Source organism: Anas platyrhynchos, chromosome 3 (genome assembly GCF_047663525.1).
Source record: "Anas platyrhynchos isolate ZD024472 breed Pekin duck chromosome 3, IASCAAS_PekinDuck_T2T, whole genome shotgun sequence".
Taxonomy (NCBI): Eukaryota; Metazoa; Chordata; class Aves; order Anseriformes; family Anatidae; genus Anas; species Anas platyrhynchos.
In genome coordinates this window covers 14,213,633-14,240,742 of record NC_092589.1, presented here as the reverse complement: position 1 = coordinate 14,240,742, position 27,110 = coordinate 14,213,633, and the positions used below count along the sequence as shown (strand labels likewise).

The following is a 27,110-nucleotide window of genomic DNA, read 5'->3' as shown; positions in this document are numbered from 1 at the left end:
AGGGAGTAACTCCCATTCAGGTGTCTACTTCCCAGCAAAAAGCTCTACAGACAGCTTAAAACTAAAGTAACCAATTAAGCATTTACACACTTTCAGGAAAAAGCCAAATACAATTAGAATAAGTTACTGCAATTGTTGACTATGTATCATTACATCATAATAAATTAATCCCGAGACTCTTGCCAACAAGTACGCACCATTGTGATCTTTAACTTTCAGGGCAGTCACATGAGCCAGCTAAAAAGCATCAAAATAATAAAATTAACAAGTGTTCCACCCACAGAGATCTTATTACAAGTACAACACAATTTCCTTCTGATTTTCTTTTTAAACTTTAATTATCATCATCTATTTATTTTAAGTTTAGAGGTTCATTTACAGACAGTGGAAGTAACTGGAAGAAACATCATTCTTGGTTAAACCAGCTGCTTCCTTGACTGAGCACAAGTATCTTCTCAGCTTGGTCTTCAGTGGACCAGTCTTATCCCTGATCCCGTTTTATGTAGGCAGAAAATTTCTATTTGGAAGACACAGTGATACCCAATTAAATTAAATTCAATTAGTTCCGGCCAGTTTGTCCAATCCAGACTGTTAAACCACAGACCCTTCTAAACCCATACATGCAGCTCCAAGGAGGAAGCCAACATAATCTGGATCTCTCTTGTTAACAGGGAAATATAAGAACTATACAGACTTGGTGAATGGTATCTTTCTTCCACGGCATTGGCTTTAAATTAACCCTACCAACACTTTTTTTTTTTTAAACATGAATGGTAGCATAATGATGTGGATCTATGCAAGTTGTTTGGATGCTATTTCTAGAAAACCTTAGTAATGATATTTATTCAAGCTGTAATGATGGTACAAGAGTACTATGCTTGAAATTAACTACCTGTTCTACTTGTACTACTTTTAAAGCTTGTGTTCTCCCACACGATGTGCAGTTACTCCAAAAATCTAAGCTACAAATCCCACACCCGGTGTATCAAACCAGAAAAAGTAACAATACCTTCAGTAACTGCAGTTGATCAAATGTGAGCTCTTTGACTGCAATCTCAAACAACTCCAAAGGCTCTGTATCCAGTTTCTTTGAAGAGAAATAATACACAATGAAGCATCACTGCAAAGTACTAAAATTCATATACGTTTTTAATATGTTAATATGAAAAGCAATTAAAATTCAATTCAATTCATAATTATTTACACAATATCTCTGAAGCTTATACAGAGACAAGTGCCCTGGTAAAACTGAGACAACCCTCCCCCCTCCAAGAATATACTGCCAAAAAAAATACATATCTATAAACATGGTTTTCACTTCCTTTCTTTCACTATGAAGAAATTCATACTCAACAAGACAACACTGATTTGCTGTGTAAGTACTTCCCTTTCCAGAACTGCTCAAGCCCAAACTTGCCTCTGCACTGTGGTTGAGAGCAATTATTCTGAGATCAAGGGAAAATATACAACAGACCAAAAGGAAGAATAACTCTGCGTTTAAGTCACCAGCTCTTAGGCCTATGTTTCTCTCATTGTTAAGAAGTGTTATGTCACCATAAAAACATTCAATTTTGATGCTTCATAAAACTTGGTTATTTAAAAGGTATTGTGCATGTCTGGTCAGAGCACCATTTAAGGAACAATTATCCATATGCAGGAATAACAGTACTGTTCTCTGCTTATGTTATCCTACTCTCGATGCTTACAAAAATAGCAGAAAAAGTGTTTTGATTGAAAAAAGTAACTACTGCAACAACTGATAACTTGAGCTAGAAGAGGAACAAGACACTTTCAAGTCCTGTTTTCCTGCTCCTAGCACATCTGTTCTAAATCCTTTCCTTCTGTCCCACTAAGCAAACCAAAGCAGTTCTTCAGCCCCACTTACTGTCCCCAGAAGGCACGAAGTACACTGTTTACCTCACAGGTAAAGGAAAGATCAAATGCCGAAGGAAAAGGGATTCAAGAAATAATGAAAAAAAATTAATGGAAACCTAGCCATTTGTGCTTAATCCATTTTTTTCAGAATGTTTCTAAATCAAGGAGAAGATTCATTTTTCTTCCAATTTTCTGCTTTCCATCCACTGGCCACTAGTGGGATACACGGTAGACTTTGGTTTAAGCTAATGTGCATTTATGAATACATAGCACTATACTTGTCCTAAACGGTTAAGTACCAGCAGGGGTGAGAAGTCATGTTGAAAATCACATCAACTCTCCCTCAAAAGCAACAAAACAAATCAAATCAGAACAAACCAAAAACAAGAACCCACAAACCAAAACCAACCCACAAACAAACAAAAAAAAGAACCAGAAGATCTTACTCTGAGAATCTAAAGGGGTTGCAAGAGGTGCTACTGAATTCAGTGAAGTTGTGTGCATTTTTCTTTCAAACCATTAATAAACAAAAGCCAAGTAACTGCATTTTACATTTAAAGAGATACAGATCATGCATCTGAAACACTGTTGCTACAACATCAAAAGGAGGAACTGAACTTCCCAGCCGTACTTTATGCATACAGTAACACTACGTATTTCCTTTCCTTGATTTCCCAGCATTATTTCTATGAGACCTTATTTCTATGAGTAAAAAAAAAAAAAATTAGTTTCTGGATTGGTCACACCAAGATAAAAATACAGATATGATCATCATCCTTACCTTTTTCATTGCCATGCAACACGTGAGATCATGGTAGACAATAGGCACATGATCTTTAGAAAGGTGTACATCGAACTCCACATATGCTGCTCCCTACAGAAAACAAAAAACACATTGACAACCGAACAAAACAAAAATCCATTAACAGTTGATGCACAAGGGCTTGAGAACTGCAGAAAACTCAGAGGACAGGTTTCCAAATATGCACAGGTCCTGGACATCTACCAGAAGTTGTATGCAATACTGGTTGTTACTAGTCACATCTTACTCAAAAACTGATTAAAAATAGGGAAAACAAAAACAAAATCCAAAATGACATTGCAGCAGCATTATAACAACTGCAAGAATAGAAATTTCTACATCCAGTGTTCTTCTATTATTTTCAGATGTATGTTATTTTCTGTTAAGCTTAAAAAGGATGAAAGATTAAACAAGAGCTCTCAGTATAATCTTTATGGATTTGAAGGCCCAGAAAGAACGAGAAACACACAGAAACAGTTTTTGACTTATTTTGACTGTCTCCAAATCATTCCTTTCTTAGCAGAAATATTTTTGTAGCAGTGGCTTCCAGTCTTCTCATTCCACAAATAATTACAAGTATTTTTTTCTGGTGATGTTATTATTTTACAGTAAATTTCTGCCTCAACATACTTTCTGCAGATTTTTTAAAAGCGTCTAGAAACCCGCTGTATCTACTGGGAAATTAAAAAATACTATTTAAACAGATCATTTCATAACTGTAGTTTTCATTTGCTCTCCAGTCATTGCATGGTCCAGACACTGTATTCAAATTCTACTCCACCTCCAAAATGAGACTCTACGGGCATTACAGTGTTCAAGAATAAGAAGTCAATAAATATAAAGGGATGGCAGCAGCAGAGCATTAATAACTACAAAGGATGTCTGGTAAGATTCCACACTAGTGGATTCTTCTGGTACTGTTATAGTACCAGGGAAGTCTCAGAAACCTACAAGTTAAGCAGCACGTGATCTCATAGCAGCATCTTAATATGACTATAACCACAGCTGTTCAGTGAAAACAGGAGCTACACAAGGAATGTCTGAATGTGCTCCATAGGACTGACTCCAGCTACTCTGCCTCACTGCCTCTTCATCAAGGTTGATCTTATCACAGATCACTTCAATAACAAATTTTGGAAGGGATAAAATCAACGATATAGGTCACAGAATTTAAGCATCAGAGGAGTGTATCTCCAAATTCAATATCCCTCAAGACTTTTAAGATCCTAGGAGTCAAAAATCTTCATTTTAACAACCACTGGAACAAAGGACGGTTTTATTAGAGCTTATTCTTAGAACTCAAGTCCCTTTTTTGCAAACCAGTTTGAGGTACTCTGCAGTCCCTGAGTGAGACCTTTGCTGCCCTAGAGTATGCTGGCTCTAGAAGAGCCAGACTTCAATCATCTGTTCAAAATTATTCAGTCTCTGCATGGCTGAAGTTAAAATTCTCCCTGTATTAAAATAACACCAGAATATGTTGGATGGAAGGGGTTTTTGAGGAAACTTAAGAATGAAAGTTTAAACTAAGCTGTTTCTTCCTTTCCTATTTCTCAGGGAACTTCCACAGCTTCATAATTTAATGCTTTTTTTCTTTTTTATTAATCAACACATTTAATATATATTGTACTGAATCTTGAAAACTAAGCATACAAGTCACACTAGTTTTAACCATACAAGTACTGTGTTCATGTAAATGTGTGTACGTACATGACTTGCAGCATTCCTCAAAGAAGCAATCGTGTTCTCTTGAACTTTAGCAAGTCTGAAATAATAGCAAAGGAAAAAGTTTTATTAACAGCACTATGAAGTTCATTGAAGCAACAGAAACACAAATTGGAAGTCTTTGTTCTGTGGAACACTCATGTTTATTATTGAAGAGTTAAAACAGTTATGGGTTATAGGTTTTAATTTGAAACCAGCTGCTTCCTCAGTTGGTATCCATGAAAAAAAAAAACATTAAACCAAACCAACAGATTAAAACACAAATGAACTTACTTAGCTGTTGTCGTAGAATTTCCTGCTCCCCTGTGTCCAACATCTAGAGTTGTTCTTGGTTTCCAGTATTTTGCATATGAGGCCTTCATATCACAAGTGTATCCCTGGATTGGCTTAATAATGATGTAGTCCACTACAAGGAAAGATACCAAATGCTTCACATGTCAAAAGATAATGGATGACTTCCAGTGAAGTTATCTATGTCTGATTGCATCAACTGTACCTCGAACTTTTCCAATTGTCTTCCTTGGATTTCTGCCCATGATAGCAAGTGTAAGAATTCCAGCACTCTTTCCAAATTCTGCAATTGTGGATGACAGGAGGCAGGCAGAACCTACATGACCTGGGAGCTCATCATCTTGCAGTACTTTCTCACTTAAATCTTCCTAAAAACACAGAAAGAACCAAAACACCTACTGTTATATGTGGGTGAGAATACTAACCAACTCTGCTTTCTCCTGGAAGCCTTGGTCCTCAGCAAAACATACACAGCCACTAATATAATGAAATCTCCTATGTGTTACAGAAAACACAAGTTTCAGACCAAAATTTTTCATGCAACTATGTTGCAAGTTACAAATAGGAATATGAAATTGTTGTTTGAAAACTAGAAAACCACGTACATCAATCTTTGATAAAACTCTTAGATACAGTAACCTTGTCAGACCAAAAATGCCATATATGGAATATACTCTCTTCTAAAATACTCAAGTCACACTTCAAACAAAGTTCAACTTAAATAATATGTAAGTTTAAAAGAGGTCTGTACTCATTTGCAGAGAAGGAAGACAGCTACTAGCAAACAGAACAGGCACTTGGTCATTGTTAATTTCAGGAACTATGTAGCAACTTGACAATTGTGACTCTAAGTGATTTAAAGGCATTTTTTTGACCAAAGAGAATGCTTAAAACTTTCTTCTCCATAAACAGTATGAAAAGACCAAAGTTAGTTTTGTTAAAAGCTATCAATATTTAACTTCTCTTGAAACGCTTTGAGTGCAAAGTAGCAAATGAAGTAGCGAGAATCTGCACAGTTTTAATTTGTACTAATTACTACATAGATTTTTTTTGTAACTTAAAATCAAGATGAAATAGTTGTATTTTAACCAGCCCCTATATGCACTGTTAAAATTCAGAGAGGATAAGCAGAACTCACCCCTGTTAAAGGATAAAAATCAAGCTAACTTAACTATATACTGTACCACACACTAAGATTTGAGACCAATTTGAATTAACTATTATCAAGAAGGAGAAAACACAAGACTTTGTATCATACTGAGACAACTCAAAAACAAAAATCTGTACAATGGTGCATCAGCAAACAGACTCTTAAACCATTTACACAAGTAACATCCCAAAGATCAAGCTGATCACTTTGCAGGCTGATGCCATCAGTGGAATCCTCAAAGTAATTGACTCCTTCAACTCCAGAAGGCAGACTGGAGTTGCTTCCAAGTGGTAAAGCAACATACCTCGAAAAAATCAAAGATTAATTCCAAGTTATCAGGCTCCATGGTTTGTATAGTATATTCTATCCATCGATCTGGCTGCAAAGCGTAACCACAGTCTGGTTGAGAGTGTCGGCATTTATATTCATTGTTGGTTATTAAGGAGAACTCCACAGTGTTTGCCATTTTTTGAGGAACAGTAGGGGATGTTTTTTCTTGGCCCTCGTCATCATCCTCATCTTTCTCCAGGCCTTCTAGAGTCAACTTTACTCTACCCGATCAGAAATACAAAACAAATGGTTAACTTACAGGCGTGTCTTCAGAAACACTGGGGAATTAGAAAGCAGCTTGAGCAGAAACCCATACAACACAAGAAGTCTTCTTGACACCACCAAGTACAGAGAGCTGTGCATGCAGCAAGCCCTAACAAGAGTAGGATTTTGGAACCATTGCTGTCTAAATCCTGTTTCAGTCATGTTTAAGTGCTCAATTACCTCTAGTACTGATTACTTCTAATATTGGAATGTGAGTAAATGGGAGAACTATAGTAATAGAGTATGAGTGCCAACACTACCTACAAAAGACACAAAGCCTTCACCATGCAGTAAAAATCTATATGCTGGGATAAAGCTTAGCAACCAGAGAGTTCCAAAAAAAAAAAAAAAATCCACACAAGAAGGGGAAAAGGTGGGGAGGTTGGAAGAGAGAGTGAGGACAAGCTCCAGATCGCAGAAATTCAGACACAGGAGAACAAACACCTGGGTCAATAAACAAAGAACAAAAACGAACACAACAACAGTACAACTCTCCTTCCCCAGCTTTCACATCCAAGCTAGTCCTTTGGAGAAGTTATGACAACGGAATAAAGAAAACTCCCTGAACTATATCAGACCACTACCTAAGAATGCTACAGTTCTAGCCAAGAAGCAGGAAACAAACATCAAGGCAAAGATGGAGTAAATATTTGTGAAGGATGCCTGTTCAACTTCTGCCATCACAATCACTTCATACATTTTTGATAGCTTGGAACTTGCAGAATGTCAAAAGTTGGAAAGTATTAACTCAGCAGTGAGACCAGAATAGTTTTAACTATTTGAATTCCTTTGCTGAAACAGAAGACCTTTGATACTATTTCAATAATAAAATGAGGAAACTGATATACCACTAATCGAATATTAATCACTGCATTTTTACAAAGCACTTAAATACCTGGAAATTGGTCTAACAGCACAGCCCTATCAGTAACCATAATGCTAAAGGCTAAATTCGTTAAGAAAAAAGGAACCAAAGGTACTGACAATTAACATGAGGTAAATTGCTACTAAAGATTACCAAAGATGAGCAGGCTCTTACCTAAACCTTGATGTTTTAAATTTCTTCTTTGTTATCACTACAGGGGGTTTCTCAGAATAATGCAGACGCAACCTGATTTCTGTTTGACAGGTCAGCCACCCAGCATCCACAGTTTCAATACCATCTGTCAAAGAATAAGCAACAAGAATTAGAAAGACAACTTAATAACTTGTTTCACTTTCTAAAAGAAGATCTAAACAGCTTAATGTAACTATTGTTCCTCCGACACCACCTTCTAGCCAATCCTCCTTTATCTACAGCTTTATTCAATAGTATTTCCAAGGCAAATGTTGAGAGCATCCTTTCACCTCTTTTTTTCTGAGCTAGCCAGAACAAGCAACAGATACTGCAGTTGCTCACTGGCTTTTAAGGTAAACAAATAGGAACACCGATCCTTCCCAACTTCATGTGGTCACTGTCTGAAGAAGAATACTAAGTATTCCAGTATTCATTTTTATTTATGGTATTAACAGCTAAGTAAATCTCTACAGGTACACAAAACCATCCCATATCCAGGGATCTCTCAATACATGGATAAATACTGACTAACTCTGCAGACTCATAAGCAACTTCAGACTGTTTCAGTTGAGATACAGATGTCAAATTAGCTCATAAGCAAGGGCAATAAAGCTGTTTAAGCACGCAGGACAAAATATAGTAATATATACAATTGGGAAAAAGCAGGGAGGAAAACCCTCAACTTCACCATCAGGAGAAAGAAAGCCTACAAAGAAAGCATAAGCTGCCAGACCACGTGTCAAAGTAGACTCTGCAGTTTCAAGTAATTGCTAGCAAAATATATCCTTGGATGATAGGAGAAAAACTGAAAAACTTGAAGTCAAGCTGTATGAGACGTGACAAAGAGTTAACTCAGGTGCCAAGGGGTTGAACATAAAGGGAGAGGTGGGTTCTAACAGACAAAAGCAAGACACATCCATGCACAAGAACATGAGGTTTTGGCAGTTATGTGCTCATCTGACGAAGCACATTTTTGTACGTTTTGTCTAAGTGACATTCTTCTAGTCAGGAAGAGTTCTTTCTAAGGCTAGTTTTAAAGAGAAAGCTAACAGCCTAATCTGCATTTCCAAAAGTACATGCTTATAATTTCAAGTTTACAAATTCTGATCTTTAACACCAGTACACTGATAATCTTTAAGCTCATCTTAGCTGTGTTTTATTAACGTTAGGAGTTACAGCCTGAGCATGTTCACAAATGCTAGATATAAAACCAACTGTGCAAACCGAGGAAGCAATCACAAGCAGAAAACTCATGTTTAAAACAAAGTATTTCACACTATTTTTCAACTACAATGCTTCATCTTGTTAACATGTATACAGTAAAGATGAATTTATCTCACTTACTATGGATTCCAAAGTATCCATCGTCAATGGTCATTTCATTTTCTAGAATTGAAAGGAGGGGAAAAAAAGAATGAAAGATTCTAATTAGTATGCATACTAAAAGGAATCATTGCCAAGTTAAATTAATTCTACTTTTCCACTTCATTACCAAAACGTGTGTCTAATAAAAAGTAGGAAAAAGTGAAACAAACAAGCATGTTGATTGCAACCTACTATAAAGTTTTTTCCGACTGTGCTTTTTCTACAGGAAAAACCTATCAACACACAAAATGCCCTAAGATGCCTGCGTTACCTGAAGTAATCTGAACTGAGAAAAAGCAAGAAGGCTGCGTAGTTTTGCAGTTTGCTCATAACATCTCTGTCCTACTAGAATCTAAAATGCTTGTTAGTGTCCAAGACATTCAAGTTTCTTGCAAACTTACAAGAAAGCTGTTCTCCTGCACATTTAAAGCTTCTAAATCAAGCAAGTCTTTCGATTCTGTCCAGCCTGCTTATTCTGTCCATGTGAGAGAAACCCTATCCTAGGATGAAATACTCAAAATGCTCCACAATTCCTTTCATCCTTACCCTCTCCAAAGTTTTAGTAACTGAAATCTTTATGCGCTAAGCAATTCATCAACGTTAACAGAATTGCAGCAACCTGCACAAACTACAAGTTACTCAAAACAAACTTTAAGAAAATTTTGTCATTACAGCCATGAACCCTATCCTTTTCTAGGAAGAATCATAGTCCTGCCCTCCATTTTTAAAAACCATTAGGCAACAATTCAGGATCATAATGACCAAGTGCTAACATCCTGGTTTCGCTGCATTTTCTTAAAAGACTGCTTATGAAGAAAGCCCCTATTTCATACGAACAGATCCTGGGTAAAGTTAGCTTCTGTGATAAAAGTTAACTTAAACTTCATGGTCCGTTAAAAAAAAAATAAAAAAAATGCATCTTTAACCACAGAATTCTGCAGAGGCTATTTTTGACATTAATCAGTTACTAAGGAGACAAAAAGCACTGAGTGGTACTCAAAAAAAAAAAAAAAAAATCCTAACTGCATGAAAGAAGTTATCTGAATTGAGAGATAAAGTCTTAACCCTAACAGAGGGTAGGCTGCTTCCCTAATTAGTTCCTTACAAATACAAAAACATCACTTTGTTACAGGGACACCAACACTTAACTGCACTAATTTAAATGAAATTAAACCCCCCAAAACAGTGATCATGGCACTATTCACTATTTACAGCTTCTTTAATACAAGCTTCTTTCTAAAAGAGGTGTTCTTTCAATGACTCAGAAGATACTTAACAGATGTATACTTTTAAATGTGGAGAAAATAACATTTTTCATATCCTAGAAGAGCTAAGTGCTTAAAACATGCCATCCTATAGCAGCATATCTAAATTACAAGCTACATTCAAAGGTTATTTCAAACACTCTTAATAAAAAAAATAAAAAAGCAAAGAAACCCGTATTTTCCCATCTCAGAAAAGCATTAGAAACTTGTACACAAGTCTGCATGCCACCCTTTCTTCCAGCAAAATAAATTTCTGCTCAATTGCCGGGTAAATTAGCTCATTCATGTCTCTATTTACATGAAGCCATTCATTTAAAGAAGCCTAATTAAAAAGTTTTGCTTTAAAAATTTACTGGTGGAATGGTATTTAAACAAAAACAGTAGTGAATTCATACCCTCCCCCTCCCCACATTCTCTGGAAATAAAAATATGGATCCTTAGTCTCAAAGAATTAAATTACAAAAAACTATTACTTTACAAGTTCATGAAAACAACCCACATGATCTTAAGGATGGCAGCAAAAAATTTTACACCCACTCAATTTTTAAGCCACTTACAGATATATATATATATATACACACACTTTTTTTTTTTGAGAGTAAGGTCCATGTTGTGCAAAAAAAAAAATGTTTATACCTCCAACACAGTAATACATTTAAGTATTTTAAAGCTTTCATTATCAATCCCTCAAAACCGATGTGCAGCATATTAGCAATCTTATGCATATGCCTCAAACAGATGCAGTTGATGCCCATACCTAAAGGGGTAATTGATCGTGGTTGTAGATGAGTCTCCCACGTGTGAACTATGACTTCGCAGGGACCATCGATAGTCTGTAATTTAAAAGTTAAATGTCTGCAATAATTTCTTTTGTTATATCTGATTTTCTACCCATGAATCTGTTTGGGATGGTTGTGAACTAAACTTATAAATTTAAGAAAGAAAAAAAAGAACAGGACAGAGAAAGAGAATGAAAGAGAAAGAAAGAAAGCAAGAAAGAAAGCAAACAGGTCAGGCTTGGTTCTTACCCCCTTACAACTTACTACCTGATGTGTTACACTACATATGACAAAACTTGAGAAGTCCAACAGGATGGAGACATGAAATGGAACGACTAAATCTTTGCTGCTTATAGCTACTCCGCTGAACTAGCATAGTCTCCTTCGAATACAAAAAAGCATCTCTGAACTCATTATGTGCATTTTCTACTCCTGCAGCAATTTATAAAAAGAATTCACTTAAGCCACATCTCCGCAATTCTCTACAGCACCCAGCATCTACTCATGCAGTTAGGAGCTGCTGGGGTGGTTTCTCCCTCACAATTTGCTCAAATAATTCCAAGTCTATCTAACACGGTTATTCTACTTGTGGTATATATAGAAGAACAAGTTAGCTACTATCCAATTAAAGCAGAAATGGAATTTTACTGCCTCAGAAGGAAAAATACACTGGCACAACGCAATCAGCCAGCAGTGAAGCTCCCTGCAGACTGTTCTGTTTGAAGCAGGATAAATTAGATTCTTCCATCAAAAATTAGTTTTGTTGACAAATGTAGTCTAGACTTAAACAGATGAACAGAACAGTAGCTCAATCTCTTTTTTCAAAACAGTACCACTTGAAAATGCTTTCCAGGTTAAAACTTTCAGACAGCCAGTGCTTAACAACAGAAAAAATATGCCTGAATCCCAGCTCAGTCACCTTAGGAAGTTGTCAGGTTTCCCTAACATGGTGTGGAGTCATTAAAAATGCTGTCAAATAGCTGGAGAATTCGTCTTTTTGGTGCTTTGGGCCTAAGTGGCTCATTTCCAGAAAGACTAGCTCCTATTGCCTACCGGAATCATACTGACTTCAATGGCAACTTGTCCCAGTACTTCAGGTTCTTGTTTAAACACATTTCAGATCAACACACACACCCAGACATGATTCCAAGTCAGCAGATCCGGGAATCTGAATACTTTGTTGTCTTACAGCCCACTAAGTAAATTCTTTACCAAATGATGGTATTTCTTGACCATCAAACACATTTAACCTACTACGGTTTGGTTTTCTAAGAGCAAGTGCCAAAGGTTTGAGAAGTGCTCAGGAGGAAAGGTTGGCTTTTAGCTAAGATTCAGAGTGCAGACTGATTTTTCTAGTGATTTCAGAAGTGTCCATACTTAACAGTCATGTCAGGAGAAAACACAAATGTTTAAAGTTCTGCTTTAAAGATACAATACAGATAAATATACATAAGATGGTATTACTGTTTTCATTGATTCCTGTTACAGGGTAGTTTTAATCCTTTCCTCTGCTGTTGCCACAATACTTGTTCTTATGGACTTGTAGGAAAGCTCATAAGAAGTTTCCCCCTCCCATTTTTTACAGCAGATCCATGCTTGTATATAAAATTCCCATTTTCAAAGCTGAAATCTGTGTTTGCTAGCAGAGGGGCTACCATTTCCTAACAGCACATAAGCCTGCAAGTTCTCCAACAGCAGGTCCCATAAACACATGCAGAACTTGCAGTTTGCAAAGCTGGGAATGAAAATCTGTCCTAACGTGCATTAGGCTGTTTCCTATAAAAAGGCAAACAAAAGCTTCTACTTGTAGAAAAAAATCAACATATCATATTAAAATACAATAACAGCTTATTTCTGAAAGGATAAATACACTACTGTAATTCCACATTTCACTTTTATGTTAAAGAAATTAAGAATCAAAATTTGAGTAATGTTATTCCAACAATAAGCACAACACACTGGATACAGTTAAAATTTCACCCCCTGGAAGAGATACAGTGGGCTGATTATGCATTTAATCCCAGAAACCCTCAATTTCCATACTAAAAACAAGGAGATAAGCAGAACTACCTGGAAAAGAAGCGCAATGGATTAGCAAGTATGAGCAGACGTGACTGAGAGCTCTCTCACAATCCCTGGATTTTGTGCCTATATGAATTTAAATAACTGCAGCTGTTTTCATTACACATTAGTCATTGTTCCAGTGATGTTAGAATACTGATGCAATTTCAGCAATATATACCAACATTAGTCCTGTCCAGACCAGCCTGTAGCAAATGATGATGTGTCATCAACATTTATTACATGGTAATGTTCCCTAAAAAGCCAGGCTCTGCTAGGACAGGCTTTAGAGGACAGGTACCCAAGTGTCACATCAAGCATCCCTGTGGGCAGTACACAGAGATTATACGGAGTGGCACTGTATGTCATGAACTCCTCTGTACCAACACAGAGAATTTATTTTAAATCAAGTCCACAAAATTATATTCCTTGATCTTTGACTGACCATTTGATGCAATTTAAAAAAGCTATGAAAAGACTTAAAGGAATCTTCTAAAAAAAGTTTTCGCACACTGTCAGAGGCTGGGGAGCCCCCGGTAAGTCATGAGACGTTTTGAAATGCAGGGTAAAAGGCCTACATAACATGAGGTGGCTTCCAGAAGTTCAAAGCAGTCTGATGAAGTGCTTGGGTGCTCAGTACAATTGAAAAATTAAGGCACTTCTTTGGATGTTTAAATGACAGTTTAGGAGGCCAGTGCCAAGATTCCTGATCCAAGGCAACACAGAGTAGACATTAAGAAAAACAAGGTGAGCTTAAAAATCAAAACAAAACAAAACAAAACAAAGACCACAGCGACATTTAACCAATTGCACTTTACAGCTAACTTGTTGAAACTCTATTTCAGGAGTGGATATTGATGTACCTCAGGAACAGGTCAGAGCTAAATGAATTAGACTTCACTGCCTGTGGTGGATTTCTGACCAAAACACCTCCAGATTTCAGTACCACATAAAATACAGTAATGAAGCAAAAGACCAATGAAACAACAATAGCCATAGAGTCAGCGTCACTCAATTCACAAGGCAACAGCACCTCTAAGGTACTTCAAGCAGCAGCTGAATACAGCCTGCTACCTCAGTGCACTCACAGCAGCAGTGCTCCTCTGTTACCAACAGGTTAACCACCAGTTATCAGCCTGGCAACAGGTTTTCTAAGGCACTTTGCTACTAGAGAAATTACTGGGCCTAGACCTAAATTTCACCCTGATTATTATATTCCAAGCACTAGATGGATTTGATATGTTTGTATTTCAGGAAAAAATGCAAGTCTTATTTACAGTATCTACAGTCAAGCAATATTCTCACAAATGTGAAACGTTCACCAATACAATTTTTAAAATCCCACTACACACACACAGCTATTTCACATTTCCTTGAAATAAATAACTCTGAACTTTCATGCTTGCTTACTGTTGGAAAAACAAATATAGAACGCAGCTAAACAGAATAAGGTATTGACCTTACGAACGTTTTCAAACATATCACACAAACAATACATAAAACATTCTCCTCAAACATACGCTATACACAAGATTTAAATTTGAAGCCAGGTAAGCAGGTTGTTGGTGTTTTTCCTCCCTCTTTCAATCAAACAGAACCTATGTTTAGAATAAAAGATTGGAAGACCATCACATTAAGGTAACTGGTACTGGACTGTGCTTAAGACAAAAACAAACCTGGAGCAAACCAGTTGAAATTACTGACTTGTTTCATCAAATCCTGTATTTAGTTTTCTTTTGAAAGTCTTAGGATGACTCACATAATCATTAAAACGTTCACAACGTTAGAAGCTCTTGAATATTCAAGGAGTCAAGCCTTGTACAGATATTTCAGTAAAGTATTTTTTATATATACGTTCACTTATTTGTACTCCTACAAATATTCTACACATTTCTATGTTAAGTATAAAATAATGCTCTATTTATGTAACCACAATCATGTTAACATCAAAATAGTTTACTGCCAACCAGCCAAACTTCCCATGACATTGTACTACCCTTCAAGCAAAATAGTAACAGAGATCAGATCAGATGACTTTTTTCATGTGTGAAAAATACTCTTTATTTGTTGTTTCCAAAATGTGCATTTATGTATTTTCCCATCTAGTCTGTAGTAACATTTTGGATATGAAAACGATTATTTCTCAGTGTAAACATGCACCACCCCCACTTGGCCAACATGCACCCATGCGGATGTGATCATAACTGCATCTTTGAAGACGCTTGAGATTTCAGAAAGGAAGGGTATGGTAACTTAAACAGACCCATCTTCAACATTGCTTAATCAATTATGTCATGTAAAATTGACATATGCAGACTTTAACATGTATTTAAGTCTACACATAGTTAAGTTATTCAACTACAGACTGTGACATATAGAATTGCACTAACAAAATGTTAGCAGTGTTTGAAGGATCATATATTGCAAGCCTATCCAATTTAGAAGATAAATCACATGCAATTCACACATTTATTGAAATAAAAATATTGAGAATGTAATTTAGAAGGATCTTATCCTTAACAGGGTTGTTAATGCTGAAGTCCTCCACAGACTCATTTGCATTCTAGGATATATTACATGCCTGTTAGAATGAGGAGACCCTGCTTTTTCTTTGTTCTTCAAAAAAATTACAGAAAGGAAAACACTGAGGGCAAAGACCCCAACTACAAAATAATCTATTTTATGAGAAAGGTTCTGTGGTACTGCACACTTAACAGGTACAGGTTAGAGACTGCTAAGCAGATAACCATGTACCCTGGCAATTCACATACTTGGTGTATAGGGTGTTTTATTTTTATTTTTTTAAAATATAGGAGCTCTTTATGCTGTTATTCCATAAAATTCATACTTACCTTGGCAGACTCTGCATCACACGGTACATAAAGCGTGCACGATACAGAGCACCTACTTAAAGAAACACACTCACCAATACATATTGTGAACTTATTCAACTGTTAAAACAGAAACTGTGTTGTCCATGAGCACTTTTTCTGCAATCTGTTCTAAGTGTGGTTATCCTAAGGTGGTATTGCTTACATTTTAAGCCTATAGGCATTTGTGAGAAAGATGAGTCCGATCAAATCTACTAGGCCATAAAATCTGACCTACTTTTGGCCTCAAAAAAAAAAAAAAAAAAAAAGCCACCAGAAAACAAACCAAAAACTATTATTGGCCTTCCCTTCTTTTACCTCAAAGTAACAACGCAAGTATCAGTTTCAGATTAGACTGTTTCACTTGCCATAATAAAAAGCAGAACAGTTTCAAGTTCTATTTCAATTAGTATCCTTCACTGAGAATTTTCATGACACCTCCATTAACACTTCAGTGAAAGAAGGCTGAGTTCAACTGACAAAAGCTTCCAAGCTCTTCAATAATTTAAAATAATATATATATATATAGACCAGCTTATTCCACAACTCCTCTGCATGTTTAGCTATAGCCTTCATAATCCCTATTTCAAAGAAGAACTAAAGCCCAAGGTAAATAGCTACAGGATATTAATAGAGTAAGCAAGACAGCAAAGATAACTTTAAACGGATTACTTCTTACAGCTATTATGTGTTATCAAGAAAAACAGCTGAAGAGTAGCTGCTTAGTTTCCAAATTAGTCTTGACTTTTTTATTTTTCTGTGTGCAATCTCATCCCTAGTCTGAAAAAGAAAGAGCTTCCTCCCCCATCCTAGTATGACTTCTACAGACCAGTATACTGCCAAATATATTCAACTCTCATGCAACTTTTACATCAATACCTGCAAAAACAAACAAACAAAAAAAAGCACATCTCTGCCTCTTCGGTCAGGTCATGCAAATAGGTGTATACAAACCTAGAGAAAACACCAGGCTGTCCCATTCCTCGTTTCATCTTCACTCGAAGAAATTAACATGTATTAATTATGCCGCAAAAAGGCTAGATAATACTTCTCATATTTTACCCAAGTATCTTCAGCAGTTTTAAAACTGTAGTAGATTAGGCAAATTTAAATAAAGCTGTTCACATTAAGCGTTTTTCCTCCTACTACCTCTTGCATCCATGCTAAAGATGCAAGTCTTTACTTAAGTCTTCATTTAAGTAAGTTATTGTAGCCCTATTATACCTAATAAAAAATTCTCCATACTGCTTAAGCTTTGTAATAGTCTCAGGCATTTCAATACCCTTGGAATTTTAAAAAAGCACTAACAAGGGTAAAAGACAAAAGACATTTTAACCAAAATAAGTTAACTGTATACGGTCACATATCTCCAGAAGTGAATTGTCATTTCCACAAGCATACGTTACAATTAAGATTTCTTTCTAAAAACCTGAAGATTAACTCAGAAAATCCTTTTTATTTCAAATCACAGAAGATGAGCCAACTTAAAAAGTTGTACATACCTTAGGTTCTAAGAAGTACCCTTTAAAATACCGATATTTAACAGGAACACCTCTAACAAGCTCTACAGTAGCTTTCCATAATTCACTGTGGAAAGAGAACAATTTCAAGAATTTCATCTCAAGTTTTCTGAAGTTTTGTCCAGAGTTCTAAATACTATTTTAGCTTAACAGCTCTACTGTCATCTAAAAATACAAACAAAACAACTGATTTATTAATAGACACACATTTGTTTGGATTATCATTTTCCTATCTGAGTACATTTGTTTTCTCTCACTTTTTTGTTGCTTTCCTTTTTTTTCCTTAAGTCAGTACAATAATTTATCACAGAAATATACGCATAACAGTTAAATACTTTGGCATTGTTTGCAACTTTGATGGCAAAACTGAGTTTGCACCATGGTATTCAAAACAGTAGGTGAGGCTCAACACATTTTACAGGTTACTTCATATTATGATTTAGTATCAAACTGAATTGGTTTAGCCATTCTGTGCCAATGCTTCAGCCATTCCCTACCAATGTTGAAGTAGCGACTGAGCTGTTCGGAGAGACACAAGGGTAGCCAAGCATGCAAAAAGCACAATAAATACTTAGAACGCAAACTGCACTTTCTAATCTACAGATCTAAGAGCTCTCATCTTCCTTTCACTGGTAGGGAAAACATGATGAAATCCAGGGATTCATGCAAGATAAGCAAGCCACTGGCAGAACTACAGATACATCCTTTGAGCCCTATTTCCTGCATCATATAGATGATGAATGATAGGTAGGGCTCAAATTTAAAAGAATACTGTATCCCTCTGCCACGTCTAGACTGTTTTTGCATACACTCATCTTCATATAGATACAAAACACTTAAGACTTATAACACAAGTCTTGTTTTAAAATCATCTTCTCATCTCTTTATAGGCACTCTAAGAACTTATACAGGTTAAGAACTAAACACTATAAACATCTCCCATAACTTCCTGTATGCTCCATTACAGGAGTGAAAGTGATCCTTAGCAGCCTCTTATTTCAAGTGTCTACAACCGTACTTCTGAAATATTCCACAACAATGGTAGAAACATCATTCATAACTTGAAAACATACTCAAATTGAACATTACCTTAGACGCATTCCTAAGCATTCAAAGCGTTCAAGGGCAACACAAGAAATTCTGGAGAGTTTTACTAATAGCACATATAGCCTAATAAATTAGGAACTATGAGCCAGAACAAGTTTGTTGCTGCAGAACTGCAGTTACTTCTAAGGAAAAACAAACTAACAAAAAAAAAAAAAACAAAACACACCACAACAAAAAAACTTACCAATCATCAGTTTGGAGGACTACTGCAGCTTGTGGATTCCAGTTTCCCAAAGCACTGCAGCTCCCACATATTGCAAATACTTCTCCTAATAAAAAGAGAACAAACAGGAGAAAAAAAAAAAGACATGATTACTCAAACCTATATGGAATTACTAAATGCAGCCTACATGGTCAAACCTTCAAATAATTTCAACACATACACATTGTCACCCATCCAAACTTCCTCTTTTTGGTTGAAAAAGGCATTTTTCCCCACCTAAAATTAAAAGTGTTGTGTTTTCCATCGAAGATCTCTCTGAGAGAGCCATTAGTAACAAGCCAAACCCCTAAAAGGGTTGGCTTCCAAATCCTCCTACAGTTATGTTGTTTGGGAAAAAAAAACAAACACTTGGAAATAGAAGGCAAATTTTTACTGTAAAATTCTTATTGTCAAGATAAAAATTTTTTTCATACGTGTGTTTGTGTGTAAGTCCATAGAAATGTACTAATGTATAAGTCAAAAAAAGTAATTTTCTAAGATTCACATGAATAACCTAGAAGCATGGGCAAAATAGGAGGTTGATAGCATCATTCCCAAGAGAACATTCAGCTTCATTTTTGTGAGAAATAAAATCAACTTAGCTGCTACGCTTTCATTTTTTAACTGGAAGTGAAAATATATGGTTGTCACACAAAAAGCATTGCATACTGTCTACCATAATGCATGCACACAGTAAAAACAAAAAACAGTATCACAGAAATACTTAACTCTGGGAAACGCAAGAGTTGAAGTTAACACTGCAATTTATCCTTGCTTTTCAACATAAAACCAACATACAATTAAAGCAACAATAAATACAATTGGAAAGGCAAAATTAGTATTTTGCTTTCCACAGTAATTCAACAATATTTTTAGAAGCAATAAAAAGAATCTATTACAGGAGGAGGAAGTATGAAGCTGTTATGCTTATTCATCATCTGCTTAACCTTTTAGTCTTTCCATGCAAAATAGAAGAACTACCACAGTGCTAGAGCCACTTCTCAAAAAAAAAAAAGTATTAACAAGAATATGTACTGAAATGAACTTCATTATCTAAATGGCACGTATAAATGTGACATTTCAAACAAAGAAACCCTTACACCGCAATAGGCATGAGGACATTCAGCTGAAGTTAATATAATCCCTTAAGGTTATTTTAAGGTTAGGGGTGGTGCTGCCTGATGAACAGAAACAGCAGGGATCAAACTGATAGCTGAAAAGTCTTGGAGAAACAAATATCAGTCTTGACAAAAGCAAGACACAAACCTCTGATGGTGATTTCCTGTTTTCATACTGGGAAAGCAGTAGTAAAATGCTGCGGGTACAATAATCTCTAAATACAAAGTGCAAGATGTAGGTTACATAGACACTACCTTTTACTATGCTAAATATCACAGCTGGTACTTCAAGACTGAAATCTGAAGTAAGACCTTTGAGGATGTACTTATACCTCTAGAAGAGAGTCCATCCTTTCCAGGTATACAGGTTCACCTAATAAAAGACACCACCAGATTTTTACAAAAAAGAGCACTGCAGACATGCAAATGTGAGGAATTAAGATTAATACATTAATTCCTTCTTTTTAAACAAAACAAAAAAAAATAATAATTTAAAACCTAAACTATTTTTCCCCCCCAATTAAAAATCTTGTCTTCCAACTCATTAAAAAAAAATCCAGGCTTTTGCATGCTTGCTCTAAGCATACAAAAGCTGATTTTTTTGTGTGTGCGCAGTATGAATACGTTTATTGTGCAAGTTACTACACAGAACTGCCAGTCAGGTGTTTTACCCTTTCCACCCCACTGGGGCACATGACTGTTTTTTTTTTTTGCAGGGGAAGGTGAAGGAGGAAGGGAAAACCACTTAAATACCACGCATCTGCTGACTGAAGATATTAAACAGGAGTGAAAATTCTTTTAATATTCCTTTGAAATGGCAGCATTTTGTTCATCTTTGTGTAAATGCCAGGCAATCCCTGAAGAGCAACCTAAAAAAACCATCCACCACCACCTAACAAACAAAATAGTGTGACCGTATGGTGAAGACTTATCACTCCGCAAGGTACAACACACAATAGTCAACATTTGAACAGGATGCACAGTCACTCCTAAACCCACTTCACGTCACATGGTTGAATTGGGATTTGTGAAATGCTGTTTGCGGAAAAGCACAAGAAAAATGCATATAGGAGAACTGTCTTTCCCAAGGCAATTCTAAACTCAGTAGGCTTGTTTTTGTTTATTTTTTCTCTTAGCTAATCTTCAACCCCCTAACCATCTCTTGGTACAGTGCTATGCCCTGATGAAGACCTACACAAGTCACAGCCAGTAACCAGTGACAATTTTCCTTCTGAGCGGATGAGACAAAAACGAAGTGCTCCATGTCATGAGTTTATGTCAACGTGTAGGCTTCACTGCCAGTGTTAACTCCAGAAGTAGTCTGGCTAGAGGGAGCGAGTCAAAGCGTCATTCCTCTGCTGCAGATGCCCTTCCACCCTGTAGCTGGAACCACTGACATCAACAGGAAACGTGAGTGATGAGGACACAACACCTGAGCATCCAAGGTGAGGACTCACTCCTGCCTCACCAACTCCTCACCAAGGTGATCTGACAGACTCAGAGTGTGGTGTTTTAAATAATCATTCCATTCACAGAACTGCTGACAGCTCTAGAAACCCAGAGATTCTACACTCCTTCCCTCCTTTCATAAGGCTTCATCTCAACGCCCTCCTCCCTGGACAAAACCAAGCACATTAACACTGATGTGAGCAGAAGCAACCTCTTGTCACTTTTTAATGCTATCCAAATGGCATCTCCCAGCAATTCTTTGTAATCAGCCACTGGAGCAGGGTCTACATCTTCCTGATGCTATTTGTTGTTGCAGATCTCATCAGTAAAAGGAAGTTACATACCCAAAGACAACTTGGCTAGTGACAGCACCATCACAACAGTGGAAACACCACTGCAAACAGGGCAAAGAGAGCATGACTTGCAACACTGCACTGGTTAGCTACACTAATGATTTATAGCCTCATAGGACCTGGAGTTCTATTCATTTTTTATTTTGAAGTTTTCTCCAAAATGCTATAAAAACATTGCTCCTTACCAAAGGCTCCATGTCCATATTGTCTGTCAAAGTTCAGTTCCCAAACTCTCAACACAGAAGTCTAACATGACACAGATGTCAAAGCTTTTCTAATGTTTTTATCCCTTCTTTCCCCCCCAAACCACAACCGTTATACCAGCTGGTATTGGTCTGTAACAGGAATTTTGCCAATCTGTACATAATTTCACATTTAGCTGCTTCTGTTAGCTACCATCTTGTTGTTGTTAGCTTCCTTCAGAGTTCCTAAAGATGAAGGTCAAAGCAACAAGTACAATGTAATACCACTACATCTTGGTGTTAACACATGATCTGACAATTTGTATTCCTCAGTTAGATAACAAAAGTGGTTTTACACACTTCTGCCACATAGCTTTTATAAACAAGATGTATTTTTAGCAGTATTACATCAGGCTGGGTACAGAAACAAAGCTTACACAATCCTGTTCTTTGAGCACATAAAACACTAATAACATTTAAATTAATTTGATGCTGAAGGTCAAGATTTCTGTGTGTTAATTTCAACAGATACACGGGTAAAAAGGGAGGTATACTCGGGAGCTACTGAATGGAGAAACCTGCTCTGAAGAGCTGAGAAAGGAGCATTTTTTTTAATCCTAAACCCACTTTTTGTCATTACTCAAACAGGGACCACAGGATGTTTCAGTTCTTAACCACTGGAGGATACCTGCATGATTGCTGCACTGTCTTTTAGTTGCTTATGATGAAACATTTTTGACTGAAGTATTTCATTAATTGGATTGGATTCACTCATCACTTGTCTCAAGAAATTAACATTTCTACCTGTTTTAACAAAAGAAGATGGAAGTTTTATGCTATGCTTAATCTTGTGTTTGATGAAAGATATGGGGAAATGCTACTTAAAGCCATAAGAATAGTAACTGAGAAGGAACAAAGAACCACTTCTGAAACATGCTCCAAAACCAGAAGCAACAAACTCCTCAGCCAAGCAGCATGTTTTTTCTTCTCCACTCCACTAGTAAATCCTCTCTCATCAGCTCACGGAGCCAATGCTGGGCTTCTTCAGAATCCATGAGTATTTTGCACGTTAGGGAATATCCTTGCCATGATAACTGGAGATAAATGAAATTTTATTGCTTTGTATTATTTATGTGCAGCTGAATTACTGTCTTCAAATCAAGAAGGATTCTATTTAAGACCCATATTATGAATTAGACAGATATTACACCACCGCTGGTAGCTTGGAGACCTTGCAGAGGTCTCTACAGAGTATTGTGTGTGGATAACGACTTACTGTTGTGGTAGTATGCATTTGAAATAACTTCTTCTATGACTTACATGCTGTTATGACTTCTAGTTGTCAGATTACAATAGTTAAAATCAGCAAAATACGGAACATCAAGAGGATGTAACAGAAGTAGGCAGGCTGGTGATGCAAGGGAAGACCTGATGTGAGGTTGATAAACGCAAGGCAATACAACAGGCAGAACAATCTGAGCTATTTACAATTCTCAGAAGATTGTGAAATTACTTTACCCATGCAGAAATAATTTTTCCTCATGGTAACATAAAGCAAAGAGTGACAACATGTTAATGCACATATAACAAACACTCATAAAAAATGAAATATTTTAATTCCCCTATTCAAGTCAGGAACGCTCTGGGTTAGTCTAACATTCATTCCCCATTTCTAAAGAGCATAGCTGAAACAGAAAACAGAGGAAAACTAAAAAACTAGTATAAAAATATTTCTGTACACCAAAGGACTAAAACATTTTTGAACTCAGACTAGTGTTCAGCAACATAAATACAACGGAGGTTAAAGGGCTTTATAAGCTGAACAGTAAATAAAAGAGCAAACTTGATGCTTTTCTGAAAGTCAGGGAAACTCACTGAAAACAAAGTAATTGTGAATAGTTATTCTGTGTATTAAACATGGATTTGCTTAGCAGAACTTCCTACGACAGATTGCTATTGAAACATTAAGCTCAATTTATTTCTAATGGGCATTTACAGAAATGAAAATCTGTGATAGCATTAGGCAAAAATACACTATCACTGTCAGAATCTCATGGTGCAGGATGCAGGGTAACAGCTATATGAAAAGGAATCATGAAAATGACCAAGTGACACTGTTCTTATCACCTGAGGAATTACTTATTTGTATCTGATGCATTTCCAAACAATAGTGAATTAGGCCACATGTTCTTTCTGTCACCAACTCCCAGTAGAGATCGTATCTTACTACAAAGAATTTTCAACAGGGACACAAAGAAAAGAAAAAACAGAACAAACATGTCCATGCATGCCTATTACAGTCCAGAATGTAAATACTCCCTCTCATTGAATAAGAAGCCAGTAGAGAAGACTCATTTTAAAGCAGTCATAATTATTTCAGTGAGCAAGAAAACAGGTAGCACACTGTGTGGATTTCTATGTCAAATTTTTTCCTAATGTATTTTACAATGACTTATTTTGATAATTGAATGGGCGTGTTCCTTTACCACTGAAAAAAAAACAGGTAAGACAACTTTTGAACATTTTTCTAATCAGTTTTCTTGTAGTTCTACCATACAAGAAGAAAAGCTCAACTTGGTTACCTGGTGCTGATGGTCCTCTTACTTCAAAAGTGACTTGAGATGAGGTCATATTTGCAGAACTTTTGTCTTAGGAAAGCTGAAGTCTCCTATAGTGGGGGGAAAAACAGAACAACAATATTTCAGGAATGATACACTACTTCTTCTGCTGTCCTAAGGAAAAAGAAACATGAATCTCAACCACTTACATGGAAGCAAGCCAACTAGTGGCATTGCTGTTTGAGCGAGCAGCAAAAATAGCAAGCTCTTTAAAACCAGCAGCAGACACAGAAAATAGCATCCAGCTGCAGAAAACGCTGTTGCAACACTGGAACAAGAGACAACTGAAAAACATAACATATGCAACTATCCACATTACCCAGTATGTATCAGTTTTGGGACTCTTTTTTTTTAAAAAAAAAAAAAAATATTTAAAAAAAACAACCTCTGTTATGACTAACTTTGGTCCCAGAGTTTTACGGTTAAGACCTTTAAAATGGGCTTTGGCAGCCTCTAACTTCTGTCTCCCTGTGTTATTCTTCAGCATCCTCCTGAAGACAACACATGAAGAGTTTTGCAGATGAGCACTCCTACCTGGAAGGAATAAAGGAAAGAACAGGTGACAGCTCTCTGCTGTCACAGGCAAAGGACTGCCCATCATCACCTTGGGCTCTGTGCTCCTACCAAGGCTTCCAGCCTTTCACCTGGAACAGCAGCAAGCAGAAACACGAAGCAACCTTATCTTGAAGTCGCCATAGCAGGAAGGGACTGCTAGTAAACTCTGTAGCCAGGGCAGTTAGAGGACTGACCCCGCCTCAGTTTTTTACCCTCCTCCAATGCACAATAATTTCATCAGAAAAAAAAGCCACCAGGATCCCACCCCATTAACATAAAATATGCTTTTAGATTTTTTTATGAAGGTAGTAGTCCTATTGAAGTCTGGGTATTTCTAGGCTAACTGTAATCTCCCAAGTACATTCCCCTCGATACAGGTTGCAGAACGGTCAGTCATACTAATTATATGCAGGATTAACTTCACAATGCTCTCAACAAATCCATCTCTTTATAGCACTGTTGGTTTGTTTTCCTCCCTTTCATCCAAGCGAGCAGAATGTTTACATTACTATTATTTTTGAACAGAACAAAAGCAGGACAAATTCAGCACTAGCTCTGCTGCAAGCCTTTGCCTTCAAAGGGCACAGTGTAGATCAACAGGAGTTAAAAAAAGCCCTGAAAACACGAAAAGCTGAAGAAAGTCAGCTGGTAGGAAAACATAGGGAAAATACTTGTAATCCTCACTGATCCCAAGTAATCACAAAGTTAGCTGTGGTCTGAAGCTTGAACATCTACAGTTTTCCCTGCAGATCTTCTAATCCTTTTTTCATTACTGCCACCCCTATGTTCCTTCTTCTCCTCCCTTATTTCTCTCATACCAAGTCAAGGGAGATGACTCTTCAGAGAGAAAGAAAACGGTAGCAATATAGGTATTTCTGGTCACATATCCTCATTCCACATGTAAGCTTCAAAAGTAACACTGCTGTCAACAAAAACAAAACAAAACAACAAAGTACTGATGCTAGAAATAAATACAGCTAATAAACAAATTCCACAGATGGCTCACATCCATTACAAACTTTGTTGTGTTGTTGTTATTAGGCAGTCTGTATGTTAGCAGGGACACAGTCTAGTATTTGTTTAGCAGCTATTTATAGACATGGGAAGGTTAAAATGCAGCACACTTCAGTACCAAAAATAAAAGTACAGTTTCGAAACTGGTTCAATATGACACCAAAACTTCATTTTGAAGCAGAAAATACGAATGACTGGTGTGTATTTGTAATGACAACCAACAGCTCACAGCCCTGGCTGGGTTTGCTGATTGTTTTTGCTTGGACAGCCTTTAACTAGGAAGGCAGAAGAGCTGAAAGAGGCAGAAGTGACTTGGGAAAGGCTACAAAGCAGGTAGATAGCAGCTGAAGCCTGAACCCAGTTCCCCAAAGCAAGAACAGATTTTCACCATGTAAAAAAAATCCATTACCAAAGGCTCATGCAACACGACAAAATTAACCTCGATGAAAAACAGCATGACTACCCTACTTCAAATTAACTACCTACCCATCCATTCCTAGAGAAAATCTGAAACCCTGTCATTAAATCTATAAGGCCTTTTTCACTTCATGTTGCAAGCGTTCTGTGTACCTACTTGTGGGAGGTAGCCTACACTGGTGGGCTTTCCTAAACTGACTGACAAAGAACATTACTTTTCTCTGCAACAGTAGCTAATGGTAAGGAATTACTAAACTCACACTGAAAAGTCTTCAAAATTCTGCTCAGAAAATTTACAACAGGAGAAGGAAAATTCTAGTTCACACCACTAAACTCAGGCATGATTTCTAGCAGACCAGCAGGTACAGGTATGGTACTGACATTCGTGTTCAGGTCTAAAGCACTACCTCATTTTAAATAAGTATCTTCTCTAGCAGAGCAGTCTGTGCAAGTATACAGTAAAGAAGAAATAACATCTGTCCACTCAGTAACTCTATTTCAGCAGAGATCTTTTTGTTCATAAATCAAATCTTTGTTGTGTATCATCATGCACCTACAAACCATTCTGTACTTTAACATGATACAAAAATGCTCTATCTAGTTTCTAAAAAGCACAGAGGTTTAACTGTCCTGGTCCTGACTGCTCCTGAGAAGACAGAGGTTAATTCCCAGAAGGAAACCCTAGACTAAACATTAAAAGCCTCTGACCAGTAGGTGTCAGCCGATGTTCTAAACTATGTTCCC

At 36.8% G+C, this 27,110-nt stretch overlaps 1 protein-coding gene across 8 annotated transcripts in view; it reads right to left on the bottom strand.

Annotated features, from left to right (window-relative positions):
- Positions 1-27,110, bottom strand: part of GPCPD1 (glycerophosphocholine phosphodiesterase 1) — a 42,874-nt gene that overhangs the window by 10,809 nt on the left and 4,955 nt on the right. For 7 of the 8 annotated variants that reach the window (XM_027453472.3, XM_027453473.3, XM_027453470.3 and 4 more), the window contains 13 exons: positions 24,345-24,430; positions 18,643-18,727; positions 17,334-17,418; positions 10,879-10,954; positions 8,836-8,877; positions 7,474-7,597; positions 6,145-6,391; positions 4,896-5,058; positions 4,673-4,805; positions 4,385-4,439; positions 2,657-2,749; positions 1,010-1,087; positions 198-237 (listed from right to left, as the gene is read on the bottom strand). In XM_027453472.3, the coding sequence (XP_027309273.1) occupies positions 198-237; positions 1,010-1,087; positions 2,657-2,749; positions 4,385-4,439; positions 4,673-4,805; positions 4,896-5,058; positions 6,145-6,391; positions 7,474-7,597; positions 8,836-8,877; positions 10,879-10,954; positions 17,334-17,418; positions 18,643-18,727; positions 24,345-24,393 (1,270 nt within the window). In that variant the 5' untranslated portion in view covers positions 24,394-24,430. Of the gene's footprint in view, positions 1-197; positions 238-1,009; positions 1,088-2,656; positions 2,750-4,384; positions 4,440-4,672; positions 4,806-4,895; positions 5,059-6,144; positions 6,392-7,473; positions 7,598-8,835; positions 8,878-10,878; positions 10,955-17,333; positions 17,419-18,642; positions 18,728-24,344; positions 24,431-27,110 lie in introns of those variants that run through there. The other variant, XM_021272185.4, reaches the window with a different exon arrangement.